Here is a 24,285-nt window from a genome sequence, read left to right as displayed (position 1 = left end):
GAAATACTATCCCCCGTCCTTATTTCAGAGTCGGTGCTCTTCTATCTGCACTGTCACCGTGTTTTTGGTACCCAAAACACCAGCTTTGACAGCGACACAAAGAACCAGCCAAAGAAGTGTTTTGCAGAATCTCAACTGGAAAATTTTAAGCATTTTTAAAACGCATTCTAATGCATTTTGGCCTATTAAGGAAATTTTTTTGAGGAAAAGCTTTTCAAAATTTTAAAAACACTATTTTTTTTCCTTCGTATTTTCCTATAAAGTCCGTGTCATCATGCTCACTTGCTCACTAGTGCCAGTCCCTTTGTCTAAAGAGTACCTCGGCCTCTCCTTTCATTAGCAATACATCATGATCGAAAAGAAGGGCGATGAAATGAAAGAAAAGTATTAACAGGGGAATATTGTTTGATTTAAAACCAAATTCTCAGAGCTATAATTACGAGAACTGTATTGCAGGAAAAGAGAATTGGATTTGAGATGTTGGATGTTGTATTAAATCGGGAGCGATGCAAGCGCAAGAGCTAACGTGGAGTGTGTGAAAAACTCAAGCCCATTGCGTTGAGCGCCGCGGAATATTTTTTCGCTTATTATTACGCTCAGGGTACTAATATTTTGTTCCCTAATCCAATTTGACAATGACTTTCTATTGTGAAAAAAAAAAACGCTTCACTTACATCCAGTGTGGCGGAATTGATATCTACCTCACAAGCGATTCCGCATTTGTGCGGTCTCCTTTCGACGCACGTGTTGCTTACGGAGTTAACGACTACAATTCAGGCTTTAACCGGATCATGACTCAGTGCTAAAACGATGTTTATGTCGGGTAATATCTTCTTCAAAATATTTATGCCGGGCATAGTAGGGCGCGGTAAAAATTATATTTTCACTACGTTTACTTCTCTGAAAAAGTTAAAAATTGACAAACGACTGAACAATGTACACAAAAGCCGGCCCAAGAATTCTTGACATTCTTAGATGGAACGCTAAAATCTTCCCCAAGAGTTTTAAAATGTCTAAGAAAGTAATTCCAGAAGCAACATTAAGCGGCTCGCAATAAAAAAAACATATATAGCATTGGTCATGGACTTTTATAACATTTGGTGGCTCCTAAGGGAGCCGTTGGTTTTGGCGGGAAACCCACAATTAAGTGAGTTTACTTGCTGCTGGTGTACTTCGTCACAGCCTTGGTTCCTTCACTCACGGCGTGTTTAGCCAGTTCACCGGGCAGAAGCAGCCTGATGGCCGTCTGGATCTCGCGAGAGCTGATGGTCGATTTCTTGTTGTAGTGGGCAAGGCGGGAAGCTTCGGTGGCGATGCGCTCGAAGATGTCGTTAACGAACGAATTCATGATGCCCATGGCTTTGCTGGAGATACCAGTGTCAGGGTGAACTTGCTTCAACACCTTGTAGATGTAGATAGCATAGCTTTCCTTTCTCTTTCCTCTCCTCTTCTTCTTTCCATCAGCGATGGCTTTAGCCTTTCCGGCTTTCTTCTCACCTTTCTTTCCTGCAACTTTTACTGGCATCTTGGTTAATCTCAAAGATGAATAGATTGGCAGCGAAACTCATTTTGTATTTATAACAGAATAAAGGGATCTATTACCATACGGATCGAAAGTCTCGATCATTGATTGGCTAGTTGTTATAATGACCCCAAGGTCAATAAAAGAATTGTGTAAACCACACCAAACTCAATATGATTGGTGCCTTTCGATCCCTCCAGCATATCTAACGAACTCTAGATATCAGACTTTTCTCGTGAATCGTTATTCTGATAGCTGACAGTTAAAGCATTTTACGACAAACATGTCTGGTCGCGGTAAAGGTAAAGCTAAGGGCACTAAGTCCAAAAGCCGCTCATCCCGAGCAGGGCTTCAATTCCCAGTTGGTCGAATCCACCGTCTTCTCCGCAAAGGCAATTACGCTGAGCGAGTTGGCGCAGGTGCTCCAGTATACTTGGCTGCTGTTCTGGAATATTTGAGCGCTGAGATCCTCGAGTTGGCGGGCAACGCTGCTCGCGACAACAAGAAAACCAGAATTATTCCCCGTCACCTTCAGCTGGCTGTGCGTAATGACGAGGAGTTGAACAAACTGCTCGCTGGTGTCACCATCGCACAGGGAGGTGTTCTTCCCAACATCCAAGCGGTACTTCTGCCCAAGAAGACAGAGAAGAAACCCAAGGCATAAATTAGCCTTGGCCATTTTTAAAAAACGGCTCTCTTAGGAGCCACCAGATAATACAAAAGTCTTGACTAACTACATAAGTTGCTAACTTTTTTAAGAATTTCTAGCTGATAACAACGTCAGCTGGAGTCATTTCAATACTCTTCCTTGCTATTTCATTGATGGACTGATAACTTACGAGGCCTTGAATTAGGGTGAGGGAGAGATTAACTTCCTAAAAGGATTCAAACGCATACTCGAATGATCCAGGACATTTTAGCTTCTGAATAAATAAAAAGAGAATTTCATTGCTTCGAACGATTTATGCTTCTGTACCTGAATCATTAACGGTCACAACAGCCGCGCCATTTTTACTGTTACTATTGATACAATTGATAATTTCTTGGGACATTAAAGTTCGTCTGATTTTAATTCTATAGGGGAAGGGGAGTAACCTTAACTAGCCACTCTATATTTAAAATTTGTGCGCTTTAAGAGTGCAAGCAAAATAACACGAAGGTAGAAGACTTGTTTGTGGGCAAATTTTTTTCCTTTGATTGGTGACGTGAACTCCAAGGTTAACATGACATGAAAGTATTTGAACTATGTTATTTATAGGTTGTATGAAAATTTTAGATAAAGAAACAGAGTTAGTGAGAAAAAAAAAAAACAAACAAACAAAAAGCGAGTTTGGGGACCTATGTTATGCTGACGTGCAATATTCTCTTCAACGTGCTTCTGCCCCATATCGTGACGCGCTCGGAATGTGACCGCATTTATTGGTTATGACTTTTCTTATCTTTGGTGGCTCCCAGAGGAGCCGTTTGTTTAGTTTCAGGAGAGTCTTTCTAACCGCCAAAACCGTACAAAGTGCGGCCTTGTCTCTTCAAAGCGTACACCACGTCCATGGCTGTCACAGTCTTTCTCTTGGCGTGCTCGGTGTATGTCACAGCATCACGGATCACGTTCTCAAGGAAAACTTTGAGAACACCACGGGTCTCCTCGTAGATCAGGCCAGAGATTCGCTTCACACCGCCACGTCGAGCAAGACGACGGATAGCTGGTTTAGTGATACCTTGGATGTTATCCCGAAGGATTTTTCGGTGACGCTTGGCGCCTCCTTTTCCAAGACCTTTACCTCCTTTACCGCGACCAGACATGTTGATTACTTCTCGTTAGAGTTATGGCAAGTTAACGAACGTTGGTAGATTATATTCAGAAAGATAAGACCTCTTAGAAAACATAATCCAAATGACTGTTGCGATTGGTTGAGACAAATATCAAAACATAATTATCACTGTAATATATCAACATGTATTAACATAAATCACACGGTTTTCCCGCGCGCGTGTATTTTCCAATAGAAAACAACTGTGTTCCATCCGAAAGTCACTTGTGAACTATTTTAAGGAAAAGTTTTTCTTTCTAGTTATATTTCAGGAAGAATTGAATGTTAATAATACTCAACTTATGTTTAAGCAACGGAGTCCTTCGGGTCAAAATAGCATCACAGATCCGTTCAACTATTCACAGCTTTCGTTCATAACCAATCAAATCTCTTAATTTTGAGCCAATCACAAGCAAGCCCGCCAGGTATAAATTTTATTCTAAGTACAATTTTCTATAATCAGTTATTCTGAGTCGCTTAACAAGATGGCACGTACCAAACAAACTGCACGAAAATCAACCGGTGGAAAAGCTCCACGCAAACAGCTCGCCACAAAGGCAGCACGGAAGAGCGCTCCTGCAACCGGTGGAGTCAAGAAACCTCATCGTTACAGGCCTGGTACAGTCGCTCTTCGTGAGATCCGTCGTTACCAGAAATCCACTGAGCTGTTAATCCGCAAGCTGCCCTTCCAGCGTCTTGTGCGTGAAATCGCTCAAGATTTCAAGACTGACCTGCGTTTCCAGAGCTCGGCTGTAATGGCTCTTCAAGAAGCTAGCGAGGCTTACCTTGTTGGTCTGTTTGAAGACACCAACTTGTGCGCCATCCACGCCAAGCGCGTCACCATCATGCCAAAGGACATTCAGTTGGCCCGCCGAATCCGCGGAGAACGAGCATAATTGGACTACACTTCAAATGAAAAACGGCTCCTTTAGGAGCCACCACATGCATAAAAGCAATGGCCATACTATGAGCCCCCGAATAACTTAGAATTCCCTGGGCTTCTAAATAAACCAAGAGTTCCTTATGATTGAATTTTGAAATGAGAAATGAAAACAACTGAAGTTTTTCAGAACACGTTTGCTTTGAGCCCGCTTAGCGACAAGTTTAAACCCCATAGAAATTATGTCTGACTTAATCTGTGTATCAAAACACAGAAGTTTTTTCATTTCCAAGTTAACCAGAACATACTAATTTATCAATGTTCTTCATTTTTATGTTGTACATTTGGCCTTGTAATTTTGGCGCTAGTATTATGCAAATCATCGGCGCTTATCGACATCTTTTGGATAGGCTTTTTAGATTAAAACTTTGGTTCACATGTTTCTTTAAGTATCACTTTGTAATATAACCACATTTACTTCATTCGATAAATCAAGGTTGCGAAAATTCTGGACGTAGTAGCTTTGTTCCTCTTGCTCAAACTTGGGGGCCACTCGGTCCTTGAATTTGCGTTGAAAGGCTCATAATTTTACACACCAGCATAACTTAGTGCTCCTTCTTTCCTACCATAACTTTATGATCTATGTAAACTTGAAGTTTTTCTTTCTGGGGTGCCTGGTTTGTCGGAAACCCGAACCAACAACCTTGCCTCGTAAAATTGACCTCAATCGATCGATCATTGAACAGACTGGATATTCACAAATAGTCTGCTATTTCGCATAGTTCTGAATTTCAAACCTCATTGCAGAACGTACAGGAAACCTATTGCAGCGTTTAGCAAGAACGTTACATTGCCAACTGATTTGCAAATTCCTCTTTGTGAATAAAGTTATATTTTGAGAATACATCTCCATTGAGTGACTCCACTCTTGGCGTGAAATCTGACTGGGAGTCGAGAGCGCGCAATTGATTCGTGCAAAACTAGCTTGTCAGAATAGCAAGACAAATGTGCCACACTAAACACAGAAACTTGTACCATTACCATCACCATTACCATTACTTTTCAAACTATTTCTTCAATATTCTTCCTCTCTTAAAGTTATTTGCTTCATTGAAGACATTTGGCATATAATGAAGGTCACGTCTGAAATGACGGATGTTGTAGTTCTGTTATTCTTGTTCAAATGTAGAGGCCGCTCTGCCTTTGAATTTGCACTAAAATTCTCATTTTTTCAAGCACGTGCAAAATTTGGGACCTCTTCTTTCTTTAAATATCTAATTCAGCGATGAAAACCGACTTAAACAGAACTTCTTTTGTTATTTATCCACAGTTCTTTTTGGAATTTCACTGCTCCACAGACTTTTGACCGTGAAATGTCTTTCTTACTTTGAGTTAATCAAACTATATTCTCCATATACACTTAGTTATATAACGTAGCAATGCTATTTTTTATTGGGAAAGATCTGAAGTTATCAAATTAGCTTAATATCGACCGAAATATCAAGTAAACTAACACAGTTTGGACGACGCCATTTTGTAACATCCCTGTTTCCTCAGTGGTTCGTATATGAGGAATAATATTTCCACGCGCGCTCCAAGCAATCATTATTTTGTCTTAGTTCCAAAGGTTCTACTAAACATAACATGTCTGAGGGAAATTCCGCCGCTAAAAAGAAGCCGGCTGCGCCCAAAAAGCCAGCCGATCATCCACCTTATGCAGAGATGATCAAAGCTGCTATTTTGGCGTTGAAAGAGCGAAATGGCTCTTCCCGCCAAGCCATAGAGAAGTACATCAGAGCCAACTACAAGGTTGATGACGTTAACCCGCACTTTAAGATGGCTTTGAAGAGGGGCACCGCTAGTGGAAAGTTTGTCCACACCAAGGGAGTCGGTGCTTCTGGTTCCTTCAAAGTGCCCAAGGAGGAAAAGAAGGAGAAGAAGCCAAAGAAAAAGCCAGCTGCAAAGAAGAAACCTGCTGCCAAACCAAAGAAGCCAGCCGCTAAAAAAGCAGCAAAGAAACCAGCGACCAAGAAGGCAGCGAAGAAACCTGCCGCTAGAAAACCAGCCGCGAAGAAACCTGCAGCTAAAAAGCCAGCAGCGAAGAAGCCCGCAGCTAAAAAACCAGCGAAGAAGCCGGCAGCCAAGAAAACAGCAAAGAAGCCCGCTACTAAAAAGCCCGCCAAGAAAGCGAAATCACCGAAGAAGGCCACCAAGAAATAAAAGAGGAGATCAACTCTCCACTTAATTAAACGGCTCCTTTAGGAGCCACCACATTTAACCAAAAGTTTTTACCAACTGAGTATTTACGCCATTTTCGATAATTATAATGGCCTTCACCATTCCGATAGTGCCCTTCACTATAGTTTGTTTTCGCCTTCTCACCGATCAAACTGGGGTTTATGGAGAAAAATTCGCTAAAAGTGAGATATAAAGCGCGTAGTGAGGCTAACGGGCAACAACTTTTTCTGTATATCGGGAACAATTTATATAAAGACACGCTACGACAAATATACCAAGCAGAACGAAGGGTGCACACTAAACCGCTGACAACTTAGGTCAGACTGTATATCACAAAATTTGTCAATAAGGAACAATAGGTTCTGTGTTGTTGGCGGTTTTTGTGAGCCTTTGAGCGTGAGAATAAGCGGCGAGGCTCTGGAAGGCTTGGGACGAAAAATTATAATTTTCCTACTGGCGACTCGATCTGCCGCTCGTCGCGTTTTAAGTTCAAACAAACCCGTTACCAACGCAGGCTTGTTTATGTTTGGGAAGCTGAGGTAACTCCTACTGTTGAAAGCTTTTTAAATAACAGTAAATGTTCGGCCAAGCTCCCGCGAGGGCAGTGCAAGGCCTGCCTCTCTACACCTATAAACGGAGGGCCACCAGGCGCCAACTTCCCTCGGGAATCGAACCGCTCACACCAAAAATGAAACACTCTCTTTCACCAACTCACTCACGCTGACAAAACGAACACGCACAAAATGACACACACTGACAAGATGCCCCGAGCAGGACCACGCAAAACCACGGGGCAGTACACTAACTAAGGAGACACAAGTGGCACGATACGGACAATGTATGGTCTGTTTAGAGCGAAAAAGAAAAGGGACTTTTTGTGAAAGTTGAACTCTTTTTATCAAGTTAGCTTATTCCACCTCTGTCTCGGGGCTCGATCAATACACGCTCCCATGCATTTGATTGAAAATCCCGCCGCGTCAACTACGTAGACCGTTAGGAATAGCTTTGAACTTTTCGATCGCGCTTAATCGAACAGTTAACGTTCGAAATTAAAACACTGCCCTTTCTTAACATAATATAATTTGTGACATTTTGAAAGAGAAAAATTTACGATACCATTTTCAGTCTCTTTAGGACCTATAGTTGTTGAGCCTCGCCACTTATTCTCGATAAAGAAAGTAGTTCGCGCGGTCCGTTTAAAACCCCCAGACGTGCAGAAAGAAACGATTTTCTCAAGTTGACGAAAATGAAATTTATGGGAAACATTTTCAATTAAACTCATATTGCGTTGACAATTGACTTTCATAACATTTGGTGGCTCCTAAAGGAGCCGTTGGTTTTGGCGGGAAACCCACAATTAAGTGAGTTTACTTGCTGCTGGTGTACTTGGTCACAGCCTTGGTTCCTTCACTCACGGCGTGTTTAGCCAGTTCACCGGGCAGAAGCAGCCTGATGGCCGTCTGGATCTCGCGAGAACTGATGGTCGATTTCTTGTTGTAGTGGGCAAGGCGGGAAGCTTCGGTGGCGATGCGCTCGAAGATGTCGTTAACGAACGAGTTCATGATGCCCATGGCTTTGCTGGAGATACCAGTGTCAGGGTGAACTTGCTTCAACACCTTGTAGATGTAGATAGCATAGCTTTCCTTTCTCTTTCCTCTCCTCTTCTTCTTTCCATCAGCGATGGCTTTAGCCTTTCCGGCTTTCTTCTCGCCTTTCTTTCCTGCAACTTTTGGTGCCATCTTGGTTAATCACAAAGATGAATAGATTGGCAGCGCTACTCGTTTTCTATTTATAACAGAATCATAAAGGGATGTATTACCATACGGATCGAAAGTCTCGATCACTGATTGGCTTGTTACTTTACCGACCCTGGGGTCAATTTGCATGTCATTCTCTCTTTATTCATAAAATTACAATGCGGGTCTGATTACAATGATATTTATATCACAGAAAACTTGAAAATGATTGGTGCTTTTTGATCCTTCCTGCATTAAGAACGAACTATAAATATCATAGTTAGTTCAAGTCACCTATATTCATCCTTATTGAAAGCTATCCAAGCAATTTACATCAACATGTCTGGTCGCGGTAAAGGTAAAGCTAAGGGCACCAAGTCCAAAAGCCGCTCATCCAGAGCAGGGCTTCAATTCCCAGTTGGTCGAATCCACCGTCTTCTCCGCAAAGGCAATTACGCTCAGCGAGTTGGCGCTGGTGCTCCAGTGTACTTGGCTGCCGTGCTTGAATATTTGAGCGCTGAGATCCTCGAGTTGGCTGGTAACGCTGCTCGCGACAACAAGAAGACAAGAATCATTCCTCGTCATCTTCAGCTTGCTGTCCGTAATGACGAGGAGTTGAACAAACTGCTCGCCGGTGTCACCATCGCACAGGGAGGTGTTCTTCCCAACATCCAGGCTGTACTTCTGCCCAAGAAGACTGAGAAGAAGCCCAAAGCTTAAGTCAACTTTAAAACGAACAAAAACGGCTCCTTTAGGAGCCACCAAATATTACTAAAGTCTTGACCAACTAGATATGATAAGGTAAAAAACTACCAAATGATTATTATACAATAGCACCTCGTAACGTAACCCTTCCTCCCCAATTTCCAAGATTGTATTATAAAGTGAAAAATCTAAAGGATTGTAATCCACTTCAAGGACCAAGTGCACTTCAAAAAGTTTTCGCGCGACAAAAATATAGATATAACGCCTTGAGATATTTTATTCCACGCAAATGTGTGCAACTTGCGCCAAAAGCGTTCAATAAATCTTTGTTTACGAATTTGCTGGCGGTTTTAAGAAATTGCGCTCAAATCCAGTTTCAAGATGAGCTGGTATGATATTGATTTTACTCTCTCAATGATTGTTGCTATGACCCACTAAACAAAAAATCAGATAGGAAAGGTAGCTTTTTAACGGGCGGTACTGGGGAATGTAATTAAACAATGTGTAGCTTTTCGCAAAAATAAAATGGTTGTATTTAATATTTAAATGCAGTATAAAAGCTAGAGAGCGAAAAAGAAAGCGAGCCATGTCACTGTAATAATTCTTGGGCTATTTCTTCAATCTTTCTCTGCGCACGATATGCCGCTCTCATTTTACCGTGACCCGCGCGATATTTTTTTTATCAGTGTAAGCAAAGAATACGCGAAGTACAATGGCGTTACCAAGGGAAAGAAATTTATTGGTCATGACTTTTCTTATATTTGGTGGCTCCTAAAGGAGCCGTTTTTTTGTGTGTCCGGGGGGTCTGTCTAACCGCCAAAACCGTACAAAGTGCGGCCTTGTCTCTTCAAAGCGTACACCACATCCATGGCTGTCACAGTCTTCCTCTTGGCGTGCTCGGTGTATGTCACAGCATCACGGATCACGTTCTCAAGGAAAACTTTGAGAACACCACGGGTCTCCTCGTAGATCAGGCCAGAGATTCGCTTCACACCGCCACGGCGAGCAAGACGACGGATAGCTGGCTTGGTGATACCTTGGATGTTATCACGAAGGATCTTTCGGTGACGCTTGGCGCCTCCTTTTCCGAGACCTTTACCTCCTTTACCGCGACCAGACATGTTGATTATTACTCGTGTGTTGAGTTATGGCAAATGAAAAAACGTTCCTAAACTATATTAAAAAAGATAGGACCTCTCAGGAAACACACTGGAAATAGCTGTTGCGACAAATATCTACGCATAATTATCACTGTAATAATAACATGTATTAACATAAATCACACGGTATTCCCGCGCGCGTATGTTTTTCAAAAGAAAACATCTCTGTTCAATCCGAAACCCAGTTGTGAACTACGCTAAGGGAAGGTTTTTCTTTCTAGTAATCTTACAGGGAAAATTTTATGTGAGTACTTTTCAACTTATATTTAAACAACCTGAAATGTTCCACGGATCAAAATATCATCACAGATCCGTTAAATTATTTACAGCTCTCGTACATAACCAATCAAATCTCTTTATTTCGAGCCAATCAGAAGCAAGCCCGCCAGGTATAAATCAATTTCTAAGAAGAGTTTGTAATCATTAGTCATTCTGAGTCGTTGAACAAGATGGCACGTACGAAACAAACAGCAAGAAAGTCAACCGGTGGAAAAGCTCCACGCAAACAGCTCGCCACGAAGGCAGCTCGTAAGAGCGCTCCTGCTACCGGTGGAGTCAAGAAACCTCATCGTTATAGGCCTGGTACAGTCGCTCTTCGTGAGATCCGTCGTTACCAGAAATCCACCGAGCTGTTGATCCGCAAGCTGCCCTTCCAGCGTCTTGTGCGAGAAATTGCTCAAGACTTCAAGACTGATCTGCGTTTCCAGAGCTCGGCTGTAATGGCTCTTCAAGAAGCTAGCGAGGCTTACCTTGTTGGTCTGTTCGAAGACACCAACTTGTGCGCCATCCACGCCAAGCGTGTCACCATCATGCCCAAGGACATTCAGTTGGCCCGCCGAATCCGCGGAGAACGAGCATAAGTGAACTTCACTACTACAAAACACAAACGGCTCCTTTAGGAGCCACCAAATGAATAAAAGCAGTGACCATACTACGAGCCCCTAAATAACCAACCCATAAATTCCCAAGTTTGAGTTTGAAATGAGGAATTAAAAAAAACTGGAATTGTCATACCTCATTTGCTTTGAGCCTGCGTAGCGACAAGTTTAAACCCAATAGAAAGATTTGATCTGTGTATAGAAAGACACCAGAATTTCATTTCCTAGAGAGCCAAAACAGACAATTTTCACAATTCTTTATTTCCATGTTCTTTTCTTTCATTTAGCCATGTAATTATGGCGCAAGGATTATGCAAATCATCAACGCTTAAAGACAAGTTTCGTCACCTTTTGCGTGGGTTTCTTGAGTTCATACTTTGGCTCATGTTTCATCAAATATCAATTTCCAGCAGAACCACATTTACTTTATTTGAGAAATCAAGTTTGCGAATGAAATGGTGGACGTTGTAACATTTATCTTCTTGTTCAATCTTAAAGACATCTCGGTCCTTGAATTTGCATCGAAAGGCTCATATTTTCATACACAGGCATAACTTAGGACTCCTACTTTCCAACCAAAACTGTATGTAAATTTGAAGTTTTTCTTTCTGGGGTGCTTGGTTTGTCGGAAACCTGAACCTTCAACCTTGCCTCGTTAAATTTACTCTCGGTCGATCAATAATTGAACAGACTCGATATTTCGCATAGTTCTGAGCTTCAAACCTCATTGCAGAACGTACGGGAAACCTTTTGCAGTGTTTAGCATGAACATTACATCGCCAACTGGTTTGCAATTTCTGCTTTTTGAATAAACTTGAATTTTGAGAATTCATCTCTCTTTGCTGACTCCACTCTTGGCGTAAAATCTGACTCGGAGTCGAGAGCGCGCAACTGATTCATGTAAAACAAGCTTGTCAGAATAGCAAGACAACTCTGTTACGCGAAACACAGAAACTTGTACCATCACCATTACTTTTCAAACTATTTCTTCAATATTCTTGTTATCTTCAAGTCATTTTCTTCATTGGAGACATTTGGCATACCACTTATCACGTACGAAATGGCGGATGTTGTAGTTCTGTTATTCTTGTTCAAATATAGAGGCCGCTCTGTCTTTGAACTTGCACTAAAAAGCTCATTTTTTCAAGCACATGCAAAATTTGGGACCTCTTCTTTCTTTAAATATCTAATTCAGCGATGAAAACCGACTTAAACAGAACTTCTTTCGTCATTTCTCCACAGTTCTTTTTGGAATCTCACTGCTCCACAGACTTTTTAACGTGAAATGTCTTTCTTACTTTGAGTTAATCAAACTATATTCTCCATATACACTTAGTTATATAACGTAGCTATCCTATTTTTTATTGGGAAAGATCTGAAGTTATCAAGGTAGCTTGTTATCGACCGAAATGTCAAGTAAACTAACACAGTTTGGACGACGCCATTTTGTAACATCCCTGTTTCCTCAGTGGTTCGTATATGAGGAATAATATTTCCACGCGCGCTCCAAGCAATCATTATTTTGTCTTAGTTCCAAAGGTTCTACTACATACAACATGTCTGAAGGAAATTCCGCCGCTAAAAAGAAGCCGGCTGCGCCCAAAAAGCCAGCCGATCATCCACCTTATGCAGAGATGATCAAAGCTGCTATTTTGGCGTTGAAAGAGCGAAATGGTTCTTCCCGCCAAGCCATAGAGAAGTACATCAAAGCCAACTACAAGGTTGGTGAGGGCAGTACGCACTTGAAGATGGCTTTGAAGAGGGGCACCGCTAGTGGAAAGTTTGTCCACACCAAGGGAGTCGGTGCTTCTGGTTCCTTCAAAGTGCCCAAGGAGGAAAAGAAGGAGAAAAAGCCAAAGAAAAAGCCAGCTGCAAAGAAGAAGCCCGCTGCCAAACCAAAGAAGCCAGCCGCTAAGAAAGCAGCGAAAAAACCAGCGGCCAAGAAGGCTGCAAAGAAACCTGCCGCTAAAAAACCAGCCGCGAAGAAACCTGCAGCTAAAAAGCCCGCAGCGAAGAAACCCGCAGCTAAAAAACCAGCGAAGAAGCCCGCGGCCAAAAAAGCTGCGGCGAAGAAGCCCGCTGCTAAAAAGCCCGCCAAGAAAGCAGCGACGAAATCGCCGAAGAAAGCCGCCAAGAAATAAAGAGGAGATCACCTCTTCATTTAATCAAACGGCTCCTTTAGGAGCCACCACATTTAAGTAAAAGTTATGACCAACTGAGTATTTACATCGTCTTCGACAATTCTGATTGTGGCCTTCACTATAGTTTTAGGTCGCTTTATAATCAATCAAACTGGGGTTTATGGGAAAGTCGTCGCTGTGAAGGAATATAAAGCGCCTAGTGAGGCTTGTGGGTCAATTTTCGAATAGGCAACAACTTTTCCCTGTTTATCTCGAACAATTTATATAACTACGTGCCATGACAAATATGCCCGATAGATCGAGAGGTGCACACTAAAGCGCTGACAAATTGGATCTGCCTGCATTTCACAAAATTTGTCAATCTGAGGGGCAATAAGCTCTGTGTTGCTGGCGGTTTTTGTGCGCTTTGATGCGTGAAATAAGCGGCGAAGCGACTCGATTTACCGCTTGTGTTTAAAGTTGAAACAAAACCATTACCTACGCAGGCTTGTTTATGCTTAGGCAGTTGGAGTGACTCCCATGGCAGGAAGTTTTTTTTTATATAATAGTAAATGTATGGACCTTCGAACGTTAAAGAGAAAATCGGCCTTTGGTGAAAGTTTGCCCTATTGCTAGAATTAGCTTAGCCTACCCGCTCGATCAATAACAGCTCGCATGTACTTGATTTGAAAAATCCTGCCGCGTCAAGTAATGGATCGTTAAAAAAAATTTGAACTGTTCGTAGAGGAACATCTTCACAATACCCGGCCACTTTTGAACGTCAACAAATCGATTGCTTCCAGACGAAGATTCGAAGTTTGAATCTGTCAGTTCCCTCGCCAGTGAAGTCGAAATGCGCAGTGATATCCAATTTGAATTACGGTTGAAGAACGAGGAATTAAGATATGACTTTTAATAGCAATTTGAATTTAGGTTTACTGAAGAACGAAGAATATATATTTGAATGTGTGGGTTCTATCTAATTTGGCGACCTCGGGAACACCTATATTTAAAGACGCACAAAGCTGGGTATTCTGAAGTTCGAGCAGTTACCGTTTGTGATTAAAGAACTGCTACTTCACAACGATATCCTTTGTAATATTTTGAAAGAAAAAAATCATTTACCATACACTTCGCAGTTAGGACCTAGAGTTGTTAAGTCCTTGTCATTTCTGATATTCTCTTTCGCCTCGATATAAAAAGTAGTTCGCACGGTCACTTTAAAAAAAAAAAATGCAAAAAAAGAAAATTCTCTCGCGTTGACAATGAAATTCAAGGAAAACATTTTTAACAAAACTCATATTACGTTAATAATTGACTTTCATGACATTTGGTGGCTCCTAAAGGAGCCGTTGGTTTTTGTTTTGGCGGTAAACCCACAAAGTGAGTTTACTTGCTGCTGGTGTACTTGGTCACAGCCTTGGTTCCTTCACTCACGGCGTGTTTAGCCAGTTCACCGGGCAGAAGCAGCCTGATGGCCGTCTGGATCTCGCGAGAGCTGATGGTCGATTTCTTGTTGTAGTGGGCAAGGCGAGAAGCTTCGGTGGCGATGCGCTCGAAGATGTCGTTAACGAACGAATTCATGATGCCCATGGCTTTGCTGGAGATACCAGTGTCAGGGTGAACTTGCTTCAGCACCTTGTAGATGTAGATAGCATAGCTTTCCTTTCTCTTTCCTCTCCTCTTCTTCTTTCCATCAGCGATGGCTTTAGCCTTTCCGGCTTTCTTCTCACCTTTCTTTCCTGCAACTTTAGGTGGCATGGTTAATCACAGAGATGAATAGATTGGCAGCGCTACTCGTTTTCTATTTATAACAGAATTATAAAGGGATCTATTACCATACGGATCGAAAGTCTCGATCACTGATTGGCTTATTACTTTACCGACCCTGAGGTCAATTTGCATATCATTCTCTCTTTATTCAGAAAATTACAATGCGGGTCTCATTACAATGATATTACATCACAGAAAACTTTCAACTGATTGGTGCTTTTCGATCCTTCCTGCATTGAGAACGAACCACAAATATCAGTTACTACAAGTCACCTATTCATTCTTATTGAAAGCTATCCAAGCAAGTTACTTCAAGATGTCTGGTCGCGGTAAAGGTAAAGCTAAGGGCACCAAGTCCAAGAGCCGCTCATCCCGAGCAGGGCTTCAATTCCCAGTTGGTCGAATCCACCGTCTTCTACGCAAAGGCAATTACGCTGAGCGAGTTGGCGCTGGTGCTCCAGTATATTTGGCTGCCGTGCTTGAATATTTGAGCGCTGAGATCCTCGAGTTGGCGGGAAACGCTGCTCGTGACAACAAAAAGACAAGAATCATTCCCCGTCACCTTCAGCTGGCTGTCCGTAATGACGAGGAGTTGAACAAACTGCTCGCCGGTGTCACCATCGCACAGGGAGGTGTCCTTCCTAACATCCAGGCTGTACTTCTGCCCAAGAAGACTGAGAAGAAACCCAAAGCTTAACTCAACTTCAACGCGTACAAAAACGGCTCCTTTAGGAGCCACCAGATAATTCAAAAGTCTTGACCAACTAGATACGATAACATGAATAACAACTACCAAATGATGATTATCCGATAACGCCCCATAACCTTTCCTCCCCATTTCCAATATTATAAAGAGAAAACTCTAAATTAGGATTCTCATTTCCTTCAATGACCAGGTACACTTGAAAAGTTTTTGCGCAACAAAAATGTAGAAATAACTCTGTAGGATATTTTACTCCACGCAAATGCGTGTAACTTGCGCCAAAATCGTTGTTCAATGGGTCTTTAGACATCACTGGCGGTTGTAAGAAATTACGCTAATGCGTGTAACTTGCGCCAAAATCGTTGTTCAATGGGTCTTTAGACATCACTAGCGGTTTTAAGAAATTACGCTCGAATCCAGTTCGACGGTAAGCTGGTATGATATTGATTTTACTCTCTGAATGGTTGCTGCTGCGACCCACGAAACAAAAGATCAGATAGGAAAAAAAAAAAGGTTACTAGCTGGAGGCCTGGGAACGCATCTAGATTATGTGTAGCTTTTCGAAAAAGAAACATGGCTGTCTTCAATATCCAAATGTAGAAATAAAGCGAAAAGAGAAAGCGAGCCAGGTCACCTATGTGATAACGTTTAGGCGATTTACTTAATCTTCCTTTGAGTGCAATATGCTGCTCATTTTACCGTGACGCGCGCGATATTTTAACAGTATGGGCGAAGTATATGCGACCTGAAAGGGCTTTATAGAGGCAAAGACATTTGTTGGTCATGACTTTTCTAATATTTGGTGGCTCCTAAAGGAGCCGTTTGTTTTGTGTCAGGAGAGACCTCTAACCGCCAAAACCGTACAAAGTGCGGCCCTGTCTCTTCAAGGCATACACCACATCCATGGCTGTCACAGTCTTTCTCTTGGCGTGCTCGGTGTATGTCACAGCATCACGGATCACGTTCTCAAGGAAAACTTTGAGAACACCACGAGTCTCTTCGTAGATCAGGCCAGAGATTCGCTTGACACCGCCACGGCGAGCAAGACGACGGATAGCTGGCTTGGTGATACCTTGGATGTTATCACGAAGGATCTTTCGGTGACGCTTGGCGCCTCCTTTTCCTAGACCTTTACCTCCTTTACCGCGACCAGACATGTTGATTACTACTCGTGTGTTGAGTTATGGCAAATAAGCGAACGGCCGTACCTTATATTCAGAAAGATGAGACCTCTTAGAAAACACAGCTGTTGCAATTGGATTAGACAAATATCTAAACATAATTATCACTGTAATATTAACATCTATTAACATAAATCGCACGGTATTCCCGCGCGCGTGTTTTCCAAACAAAAAAGCTCTGTTTCATCCGAAAGCCAGTTGTGAGCTATGCTAAGGAAAGGTTTTTCTTTCTAGTAATCTTACAGGGAAAATTCTATGTGAGTACTATTCAACTTATGTTTAAACAACCTAAAATGGTCCTCCGGATCAAAACAACTTCACAGACCCGTTAAATTATTTACAGCTCTCTTACATAACCAATCAAATCTCTTTATTTTGAGCCAATCACGAGCAAGCCCGCCAGGTATAAATCAATTTCTAAGATGAGTTAGCAATAATCATTCATTCTTGGTAGTTGAACAGGATGGCCCGTACCAAACAAACTGCACGAAAGTCAACCGGTGGAAAAGCTCCACGCAAACAGCTCGCCACAAAGGCAGCTCGTAAGAGCGCTCCTGCTACCGGTGGAGTCAAGAAACCTCATCGTTACAGGCCTGGTACAGTCGCTCTTCGAGAGATCCGTCGTTACCAGAAATCCACCGAGCTGTTGATCCGCAAGCTGCCCTTCCAGCGTCTTGTGCGAGAAATTGCTCAAGACTTCAAGACTGATCTGCGTTTCCAGAGCTCGGCTGTAATGGCTCTTCAAGAAGCTAGCGAGGCTTACCTTGTTGGTCTGTTTGAAGACACCAACTTGTGCGCCATCCACGCCAAGCGTGTCACCATCATGCCCAAGGACATTCAGTTGGCCCGCCGAATCCGCGGAGAACGAGCATAAGTGGACTGCACTACTACAAGACACAAACGGCTCCTTTAGGAGCCACCACAGGAATAAAAGCAATGACCATACTACGAGCCCCTATCTATTTATCCCGAAGCATATAGAACTAGACGCATAGCTGCATGAACTCGGGCTTTCAATATCACACATCTGAAGTTATCTTTAGGGGACTGCCATATTGCCATTGTTACTGTCGCCTCGCAATTCCGTCTTTGCCGGTCATGAATACGTCTACTTGTGTTTATTTTTGTTTGCTGGAGTGTAATGAATGTTGTTATGGTACTAGATAACAATCGAAATAATATATTATTATATAGGAGTAGGTTACTACAGAATCCAAGGGTTGAAATTCAAGGACTTTTCAATGACTTTGAAGGCCATATTTTAGAAAATTGAAGGACCACTTTTGGAAAGGTTTGCATAAGCAATTTTAAAATCATTTAATATTATTTCTCAGCTTTTCCATGAAAGTACTGTTATTTTCAACTTGAAAATTGCTTAGAAAAAGCATTGCAAAAATCAAGCCCTAGTCCTCAAATTCAAGTACTTTCAAGTCCTTGAATTTTTTATTTTTAAATTCAAGCACCTTCAAGGACTTTCAAGGCTATTACAAACCTTGAGTAGGTTATGTATTTGCCTTTAACTGGAAGGAGAAGGAAATTTTTCATCTATTACTGGTACCGAGTCATAGTTTGTTGCCAATTGATCACCCAGAGGGAATTGTCAGAAATCAGTAGATTGAAGCAATATTAACGTTCAGTAGTTTATATTGTTTTTAACGGAAAAATCTCTGAATGTTGTTGATGGCCCCAAGAAGAGAAGTAGTGCTATTTACAGTTTTAGTATATTCAATAAGAGGCATTTGACTTTCATTAAATACCAAGAGGGAGTTAACATATTTTGACCTTTTTGTGGGTTTAAAAATACATGTCATACTAAAAACTGAAAACCTCATCAAAAACCCTGTGCATTCACCATTATTTCTTACAAGATTTTCAAGAATTTATTTTTCATATAATCTTTTGCCATACTGAATAACATTAGATAAGGTGTTTGAATTCCAAGACGTACATGATTTTATTACAGAATAGCAGAGTGAATAGACAGCCACAGCACAACTCATATTGAACTTTCTGGTTTCACAGGCATGACTCTGAAAAAGGGTACTATTTTTAACTCTTGTTAATTGTAACCCCTTTCAACTCAAATATATCATTGTTATGTATACTCTGAAAATAATGTTCTAACTATTCAGTGATGATACTTCAAGCAGCACACATGTACCTTGAGGATGGCTTCTACAATAAATATCCCTTGCACGAGAATCGAATATTTTCAAGCCCCCATTACCTTCACAATAGATAGCAACTGCAGTACACCTTATTGTCAAGACAAAATTGTTGAAATTTTCAGATAAAAGTGATTGAAAGGCTCTTCAGTCTTGAACACATTTAAAAGTGTGGGTAATTCTGTCTGCATTAAAAATGATTGTCTGGTTAACTGAGAGAAACTTGAATACAACTGATTTCCAATACTCATTATTGACAAGAGATCATTAGCAGAATTGATTCCCTGTTTGTTATTGTAAATCAAAGAGCATAAACTCTTTGCAACACATTGTTGTCCTGAGTTTTGTCCAAATACCAATTCATTAGCTTGGCTATAGGGTGCCATTATTAATTTGCTAGGGTCAATGTACATTGGAGTAGGACCAGGATTTTTCTCAACATCTGAACTCATTTGAAACTTTCAATAGTTTGATGCATGTGTCTGACTCCTTTAATATAAAGACACAAGGGTCTATTACAAGAAAACATTGATAAATACCACCTTGCTCTATACTAATTCAACAAATACTTCTTATCATGTTTTGTTCCTTTATTTAATCTCACCCTCTTCGTATTAAGCTTACAAATATTCTTTGTAACTCTTCTAACCTTCACATAAAGACGTAGCCAAGAGGACTTCGGTACATAAATTATGCTTGGACTAATACGCACATAAACAAATTCCTTCAGTTTTCTGCCCTTTCTTCTGAGACGTTTCAGAGTAGCTTCTGATATTCTACTGGGTTCTCGATCACGTCTAAATACACGGGTGTGTTTACATGTAAACATAACATGACATAACATAACTCAATTGATGTAGCAGGTTTCTACGATGGCCCAGAAGGGTCACAGTCCAGTTTTAATTTTTGACGGTCCAGTTTTAATTTTTGACAGTCCAGTTTTAATTTTTGACAGTCCAGTTTTATTTTTTTTGACGGTCCAGTTTCATTTTTTTTGACAGTCCAGTTTTATTTTTTGACAGTCCAGTTTTATTTTTTTTGACAGTCCAGTTTTATTTTTTGACAGTCCAGTTTTATTTTTTGGATCACAGTCCAGTTTATTTTTTGGGTACCCAAAAAATAAAACTGGACTGTGATCCAAAAAATAAAACTGGACTGTCAAAAAAAATAAAACTGGACTGTCATTAAATAATACTGGACTGTCAAAAAATAAAACTGGACTGTCAAAAAATAAAACTGGACTGTCAAAAAAAATAAAACTGGACTGTCAAAAAATAAAACTGGACTGTCAAAAAAAATAAAACTGGACTGTCAAAAAATAAAACTGGACTGCCAAAAAATAAAACTGGACTGTCAAAAAAAATAAAACTGGACTGTCAAAAAATAAAACTGGACTGTCAAAAAATAAAACTGGACTGTCAAAAAAAATAAAACTGGACCGTCAAAAAAAATAAAACTGGACTGTGAAAAAGATAAAACTGGACTGTCAAAAAAAAATAAAACTTGACTGTCAAAAAAAAATAAAACTGGACTGTCAAAAAAAAATACAACTGGACTGTCAAAAAATAAAACTGGACTGTCAAAAAATAAAACTGGACTGTCAAAAAATAAAACTGGACTGTCAAAAATTAAAACTGGACTGTCAAAAATTAAAACTGGACTGTCAAAAATTAAAACTGGACTGTGACCCTTCTGGGCCATCGTACAAATCCCTCCAAAACTTTTAGTGCAGTTCTACCGCAAACGGTGTGTGAATTTGTATATACATTGGGCGTAATAGCCATCGAATTTCTTTTGGGTACATTAAGCAAGGAATTGAAGGCAGCCATTTGCTTTCTTTCTTAAACCTTGCGCTTTAGGGTTCATTGTACGCATGCGTTGTAGTGGAACAGCGTTTTGTGACTGAACACACACAAAAAAATAAAAACACAGCCGAATTTATACCTCGGGCGTTTCCTTCGGAAAGCCCGAGTAATAACGGAAATTATAATATCGCGTTTGCTTAGTGGGGAACTTAGAGGCAAGTTCAGACTACATAGAGTTTGTCTGACTCGAAGTCCTTTACAGGATATGAAAACATGATAATTTCACTTCCTAGAAAACCAGAAATTTGAAGGAAGAACTTGACTCAGATGTTTTATAAAAAATGAATTTGCAATATGAACCGCATTTTCTTCATTTGAGACATTTTGGTATACTCCTTATCAAGTTTACATTTGAAATGGCGAACGTTCCATTTTTGTTGTTCTTGTTCAAGCTTGTTGAGGCCGCTCTGCCTTTGCCTCGAAAAGCTCATTTTTTCAACCACAAGCAAAATTTAGGACTCCGCACCTTAATAATATACATGAGATTTAAGTTTTTCTCGAAGACAAAGGGTGCTTTGTCTGAAGGGATGCCGGAATGTATTTATTTACGACGTTAAAGTGACTCAGATCAGTCGATCGATCGATCGATCGAATAAACTGATTATTCACAAACAGTCTGCTATTTCGTGTACTTCTTAATTTTAAACCTTTCCACAGTTTCTATAAGAAACTTAATGCGGCGTTTATCAAAAATAGTATGTCGCAAACTGGTTTGCAATTTGCTTTGTTTTTACTGTCGGCGTAAAATCTGAACACTAATGCAAAAACTGGTTGTCAGTGCCGCAGCAGATACGGTACGGTGAATCTGTACTACGGCTACCTTAGCCGCGATGGACTAGAGTGAGTACGGCGTATTTCCCGCCAAATACGAATCGTTAAGCTACAGCGACACTACGGCGGCAGCTTAAGGGCGCAAAGCGTTGTTGTGGAGTCATTTTATTGGCAAAAATGTCATCCTTCAAGGAAGCAAGAGAGTGAATCCGTCTTTGTTATGAGATGAATTACATTTATGATGACGAATTTCTGTTGCTTTACACTAGCTACGAATCACAAAACTTAGTACTTCCGTATGACTCGTTCTGAGTTTGACCTCGAAAATTTTTAGTGACGACGAATGTTTGGCACAGTTTAGATTTAAAAAAAACGGACATAGCAGCAGCCAGGGAGTGTTTATGACGGAAAAGAAGCTTTAAGTATGCTGTTAAAACGCATGTGTTATCCATGTCGGTAGGGCGACATAGTTCATTTGTTCGCCAAATCTGTTCCTGTTATCAGCATGCTAACAAATGAAGTGTTGGATTACATTTATGCAACTCACGGTCATCGTATTCAACAATGGAACCATCAGCTGCTAACAACCAGGAAACTAGAAGAGTACGCCGAAGTAGTTCACAGAAAAGGAGCACCACTGGATAACTGCTTCGTGTTTGTCGACGGAACTGTTCGCCCTATATCTAGACCAGAATGCAACCAAAGAATCGTCTACAACGGGCATAAACGTGTCTATGCTATCAAATTTCAGTCAGTCGTAACCCCAGACGGAATGATTGCTATTATGTTCGGACCTGTTGGTCTGGGTACTGTTGGTTTGCATTCCAATCTTTAGTGATGTTTTCTTACATGTGTTTGTATGGTTTTTGTATTGACCAATAAAAATGATTTATTGTAAGAGTGTTGAAACAGCAAATGCAACTGTTTACGACGCAGTTACTAATTCTGAGTTATAAATTAACGTTGTATTTTTCAGAGGGAAGAAAACATGATGCTGGAATGTTGGCAGATTCAAACCTGTTGGTAGATCTAACCCAATATGCCCTTTCGCCACCTGGACGGCCTCTATGTATAAACGGTGACCCGGCTTATCCTTTGCGAGTGAACCTCAAAGCCCATTCAGAAATGCAGGTTTGACTCCTCAGTGGGAGGCATATAAGCCATGAGCTCCGTCAGGTCTTCTGTGGAATGGTTCTTCGGAGACATTATAAACTATTTCAAGGTTTTACATTTTAAAAAGAAATTAAAACTTGTTTAAGCTCAATAGGGAAAATGTATTTCATTTGCGCACTTTTAAGGAACAGCCTTACTTGCTCGTATAGAAATAACACATCTAATTTCTTTTAGTGTAACCCCCCCAGACCTTTTTACTTACTTTGCATAATATTGTGGGTTTTTTTTTTTTCAATTGAATGGAAAGAAAGTATAACTGTGAGCAACCCAACAAAAATTTACTCCTACTTGAGAAATAGAAAATTCAAAATGACACTAAACAAAGAAAATCAGTAACTTGAAGCTGCAATAAATTTGCAAGAAAGAGTAAATCAATCCATTGTCAATCTCTGTTAGGGAACTAAGTTACTATTTTTTCGCAAGTCTTTCTAACAACACCATCATGGCCTGTGTCTGCTGTTGCTGCAAAAAAGCCATTTGAAGTGTTTGCATCTGATCTTGTTGTTTTGCCATGTTTGTAATCATGGCCTCCTGGGTTTTAAACATCTGTGCTTGCCTCTCTTTTTCGTTTTCAACTTCTTTTGCTTTCAATGCGAGCTCCTCTTCGCGGATCTTAAGCTCCTTTTCTGAATTTTCCCGTAGAAATTCGGCAACATCAGCTCCGCTTCTTCGTTGCCTTTTCGCTTTTCTGTCACAGTCCTCATTAGCCCTTCTTTTTGTTTCACCAACTTTTTCCAAGGCTTGAAAACGCGTCTCCTCGGCTCTTTTACGATCTATTTCGACACTCCTGCTGCTACAGGATTCTCTCGTTGATTCTGCTAATTTCTCTCTTTCAGAAATTTCTTCCAACAGTGCGTCGAGCTCTGTTGGTTCGCGAGATATGCCACTTGCATTTTCTTCTTCTCTACTTTGCTGTCGAAATCTTCCGAGTAGCAAGTCAAATCGCTCTCTTACCGCTCTTTGATTCACTTTGAATTTGACTGCAGTTACACTGTTGAGGTTCTCGGAAATTTGCGTCCAAATTCTTCCTCTCTCATTACTCCCTTTCTTGAACTTCTAAAACTCCTGTACCAAAATTTCTCTGCACAGCAACACGTCGTGCGCTGTTGTCCACTCCATCCGCCTGTTGTAAAAATCAAATTAACCGAAATAAATAAACATTCTAGTAACTTGTTACACGTATCAGTATCCACCAGCTTAGTGCCGGATAAGCAAACCGAAGAACTCAACTGAGTCAAAAAGTATAAAACAAACGAAAATGATAAGGAAATACTTACGATTGCCGCTTGGCAGTGTTGGCGGCGGAACCTGAAGCTGTCCCTGGTTTTGACATCTTTTTTCTACAAATAAATTTTGACCAAATTGCGTTTATCCAAGATTCATCAATTAATTTAATCACAATGAAAAAATTCAAATAATTAAGACTTCAAACAAAATATTACGGCAAACTCTGACGTACTCACCACTTCGGGAACGAAGTGATTATGCCGTCGCAGATGGCAAGAGTACGGCGTGAATTCCCGCCTTAGACACGCGCAGTCCGACAAGTTGTAAGTGTAGACTTCCGGTCGCCGTAGTAGAGCCTGCATCTTAAAGTCCCTATTTAA

General features: G+C 40.8%; 11 protein-coding genes and 4 pseudogenes across 14 annotated transcripts; 8 read left to right on the top strand and 7 right to left on the bottom strand.

Moving 5' to 3' along the window:
• Positions 1-1,073: 1,073 nt before the first annotated feature.
• On the bottom strand, positions 1,074-1,652 carry LOC111331542 (histone H2B.1 pseudogene; annotated as a pseudogene). The gene has a single exon (XR_015993223.1). The product of XR_015993223.1 is annotated as a histone H2B.1 pseudogene (transcript).
• A 74-nt stretch (positions 1,653-1,726) lies between these two features.
• On the top strand, positions 1,727-2,326 carry LOC111331532 (histone H2A). The gene has a single exon (XM_022936659.2). It carries the CDS (start codon positions 1,806-1,808, stop codon positions 2,184-2,186), a length of 381 nt encoding a protein of 126 aa, XP_022792394.1. The 5' UTR covers positions 1,727-1,805; the 3' UTR covers positions 2,187-2,326.
• Positions 2,327-2,861: 535 nt separating this feature from the next.
• On the bottom strand, positions 2,862-3,357 carry LOC148719937 (histone H4). Its single transcript, XM_088738559.1, has one exon. The coding sequence runs from the start codon at positions 3,320-3,322 to the stop codon at positions 3,011-3,013; it is 312 nt and encodes a 103-aa protein (XP_088594685.1). The 5' UTR covers positions 3,323-3,357; the 3' UTR covers positions 2,862-3,010.
• Positions 3,358-3,729: 372 nt separating this feature from the next.
• LOC111331537 (histone H3) lies at positions 3,730-4,376 on the top strand. The gene has a single exon (XM_022936664.2). It carries the CDS (start codon positions 3,816-3,818, stop codon positions 4,224-4,226), a length of 411 nt encoding a protein of 136 aa, XP_022792399.1. The 5' UTR covers positions 3,730-3,815; the 3' UTR covers positions 4,227-4,376.
• A 1,438-nt stretch (positions 4,377-5,814) lies between these two features.
• On the top strand, positions 5,815-6,557 carry LOC111331528 (histone H1-like). Its single transcript, XM_022936655.2, has one exon. It carries the CDS (start codon positions 5,855-5,857, stop codon positions 6,428-6,430), a length of 576 nt encoding a protein of 191 aa, XP_022792390.2. The 5' UTR covers positions 5,815-5,854; the 3' UTR covers positions 6,431-6,557.
• Positions 6,558-7,685: 1,128 nt separating this feature from the next.
• Positions 7,686-8,230, bottom strand: LOC111331541 (histone H2B.1). The gene has a single exon (XM_088738557.1). It carries the CDS (start codon positions 8,185-8,187, stop codon positions 7,816-7,818), a length of 372 nt encoding a protein of 123 aa, XP_088594683.1. The 5' UTR covers positions 8,188-8,230; the 3' UTR covers positions 7,686-7,815.
• A 150-nt stretch (positions 8,231-8,380) lies between these two features.
• Positions 8,381-9,140, top strand: LOC111331531 (histone H2A pseudogene; annotated as a pseudogene).
• Positions 9,141-9,602: 462 nt separating this feature from the next.
• LOC148719936 (histone H4) lies at positions 9,603-10,047 on the bottom strand. Its single transcript, XM_088738558.1, has one exon. The coding sequence runs from the start codon at positions 10,008-10,010 to the stop codon at positions 9,699-9,701; it is 312 nt and encodes a 103-aa protein (XP_088594684.1). The 5' UTR covers positions 10,011-10,047; the 3' UTR covers positions 9,603-9,698.
• Positions 10,048-10,400: 353 nt separating this feature from the next.
• Positions 10,401-10,980, top strand: LOC111331538 (histone H3). The gene has a single exon (XM_022936665.2). The coding sequence runs from the start codon at positions 10,499-10,501 to the stop codon at positions 10,907-10,909; it is 411 nt and encodes a 136-aa protein (XP_022792400.1). The 5' UTR covers positions 10,401-10,498; the 3' UTR covers positions 10,910-10,980.
• A 1,463-nt stretch (positions 10,981-12,443) lies between these two features.
• LOC111331527 (histone H1-like) lies at positions 12,444-13,285 on the top strand. The gene has a single exon (XM_022936654.2). The coding sequence runs from the start codon at positions 12,484-12,486 to the stop codon at positions 13,066-13,068; it is 585 nt and encodes a 194-aa protein (XP_022792389.1). The 5' UTR covers positions 12,444-12,483; the 3' UTR covers positions 13,069-13,285.
• Positions 13,286-14,318: 1,033 nt separating this feature from the next.
• LOC111331536 (histone H2B.1) lies at positions 14,319-14,873 on the bottom strand. The gene has a single exon (XM_088738556.1). The coding sequence runs from the start codon at positions 14,806-14,808 to the stop codon at positions 14,437-14,439; it is 372 nt and encodes a 123-aa protein (XP_088594682.1). The 5' UTR covers positions 14,809-14,873; the 3' UTR covers positions 14,319-14,436.
• Positions 14,874-14,886: 13 nt separating this feature from the next.
• LOC111331530 (histone H2A pseudogene) lies at positions 14,887-15,653 on the top strand (annotated as a pseudogene). Its single transcript, XR_015993224.1, has one exon. The product of XR_015993224.1 is annotated as a histone H2A pseudogene (transcript).
• A 653-nt stretch (positions 15,654-16,306) lies between these two features.
• On the bottom strand, positions 16,307-16,761 carry LOC111331560 (histone H4). The gene has a single exon (XM_022936691.2). The coding sequence runs from the start codon at positions 16,678-16,680 to the stop codon at positions 16,369-16,371; it is 312 nt and encodes a 103-aa protein (XP_022792426.2). The 5' UTR covers positions 16,681-16,761; the 3' UTR covers positions 16,307-16,368.
• Positions 16,762-17,028: 267 nt separating this feature from the next.
• LOC148719935 (histone H3) lies at positions 17,029-17,649 on the top strand. The gene has a single exon (XM_088738555.1). It carries the CDS (start codon positions 17,168-17,170, stop codon positions 17,576-17,578), a length of 411 nt encoding a protein of 136 aa, XP_088594681.1. The 5' UTR covers positions 17,029-17,167; the 3' UTR covers positions 17,579-17,649.
• A 5,106-nt stretch (positions 17,650-22,755) lies between these two features.
• LOC148719934 (uncharacterized) lies at positions 22,756-24,279 on the bottom strand (annotated as a pseudogene). The gene is made up of 2 exons (XR_015993597.1): positions 24,142-24,279; positions 22,756-24,018 (listed from the first exon to the last, which is right to left on the bottom strand). The product of XR_015993597.1 is annotated as an uncharacterized LOC148719934 (transcript).
• Positions 24,280-24,285: the final 6 nt, after the last annotated feature.

This window comes from Stylophora pistillata, chromosome 11 (genome assembly GCF_964205215.1).
Source record: "Stylophora pistillata chromosome 11, jaStyPist1.2, whole genome shotgun sequence".
Classification (NCBI taxonomy): Eukaryota; Metazoa; Cnidaria; class Anthozoa; order Scleractinia; family Pocilloporidae; genus Stylophora; species Stylophora pistillata.
Note: the sequence above shows the minus strand (reverse complement) of the source record. Positions and strands in the feature narration are given on the sequence as shown.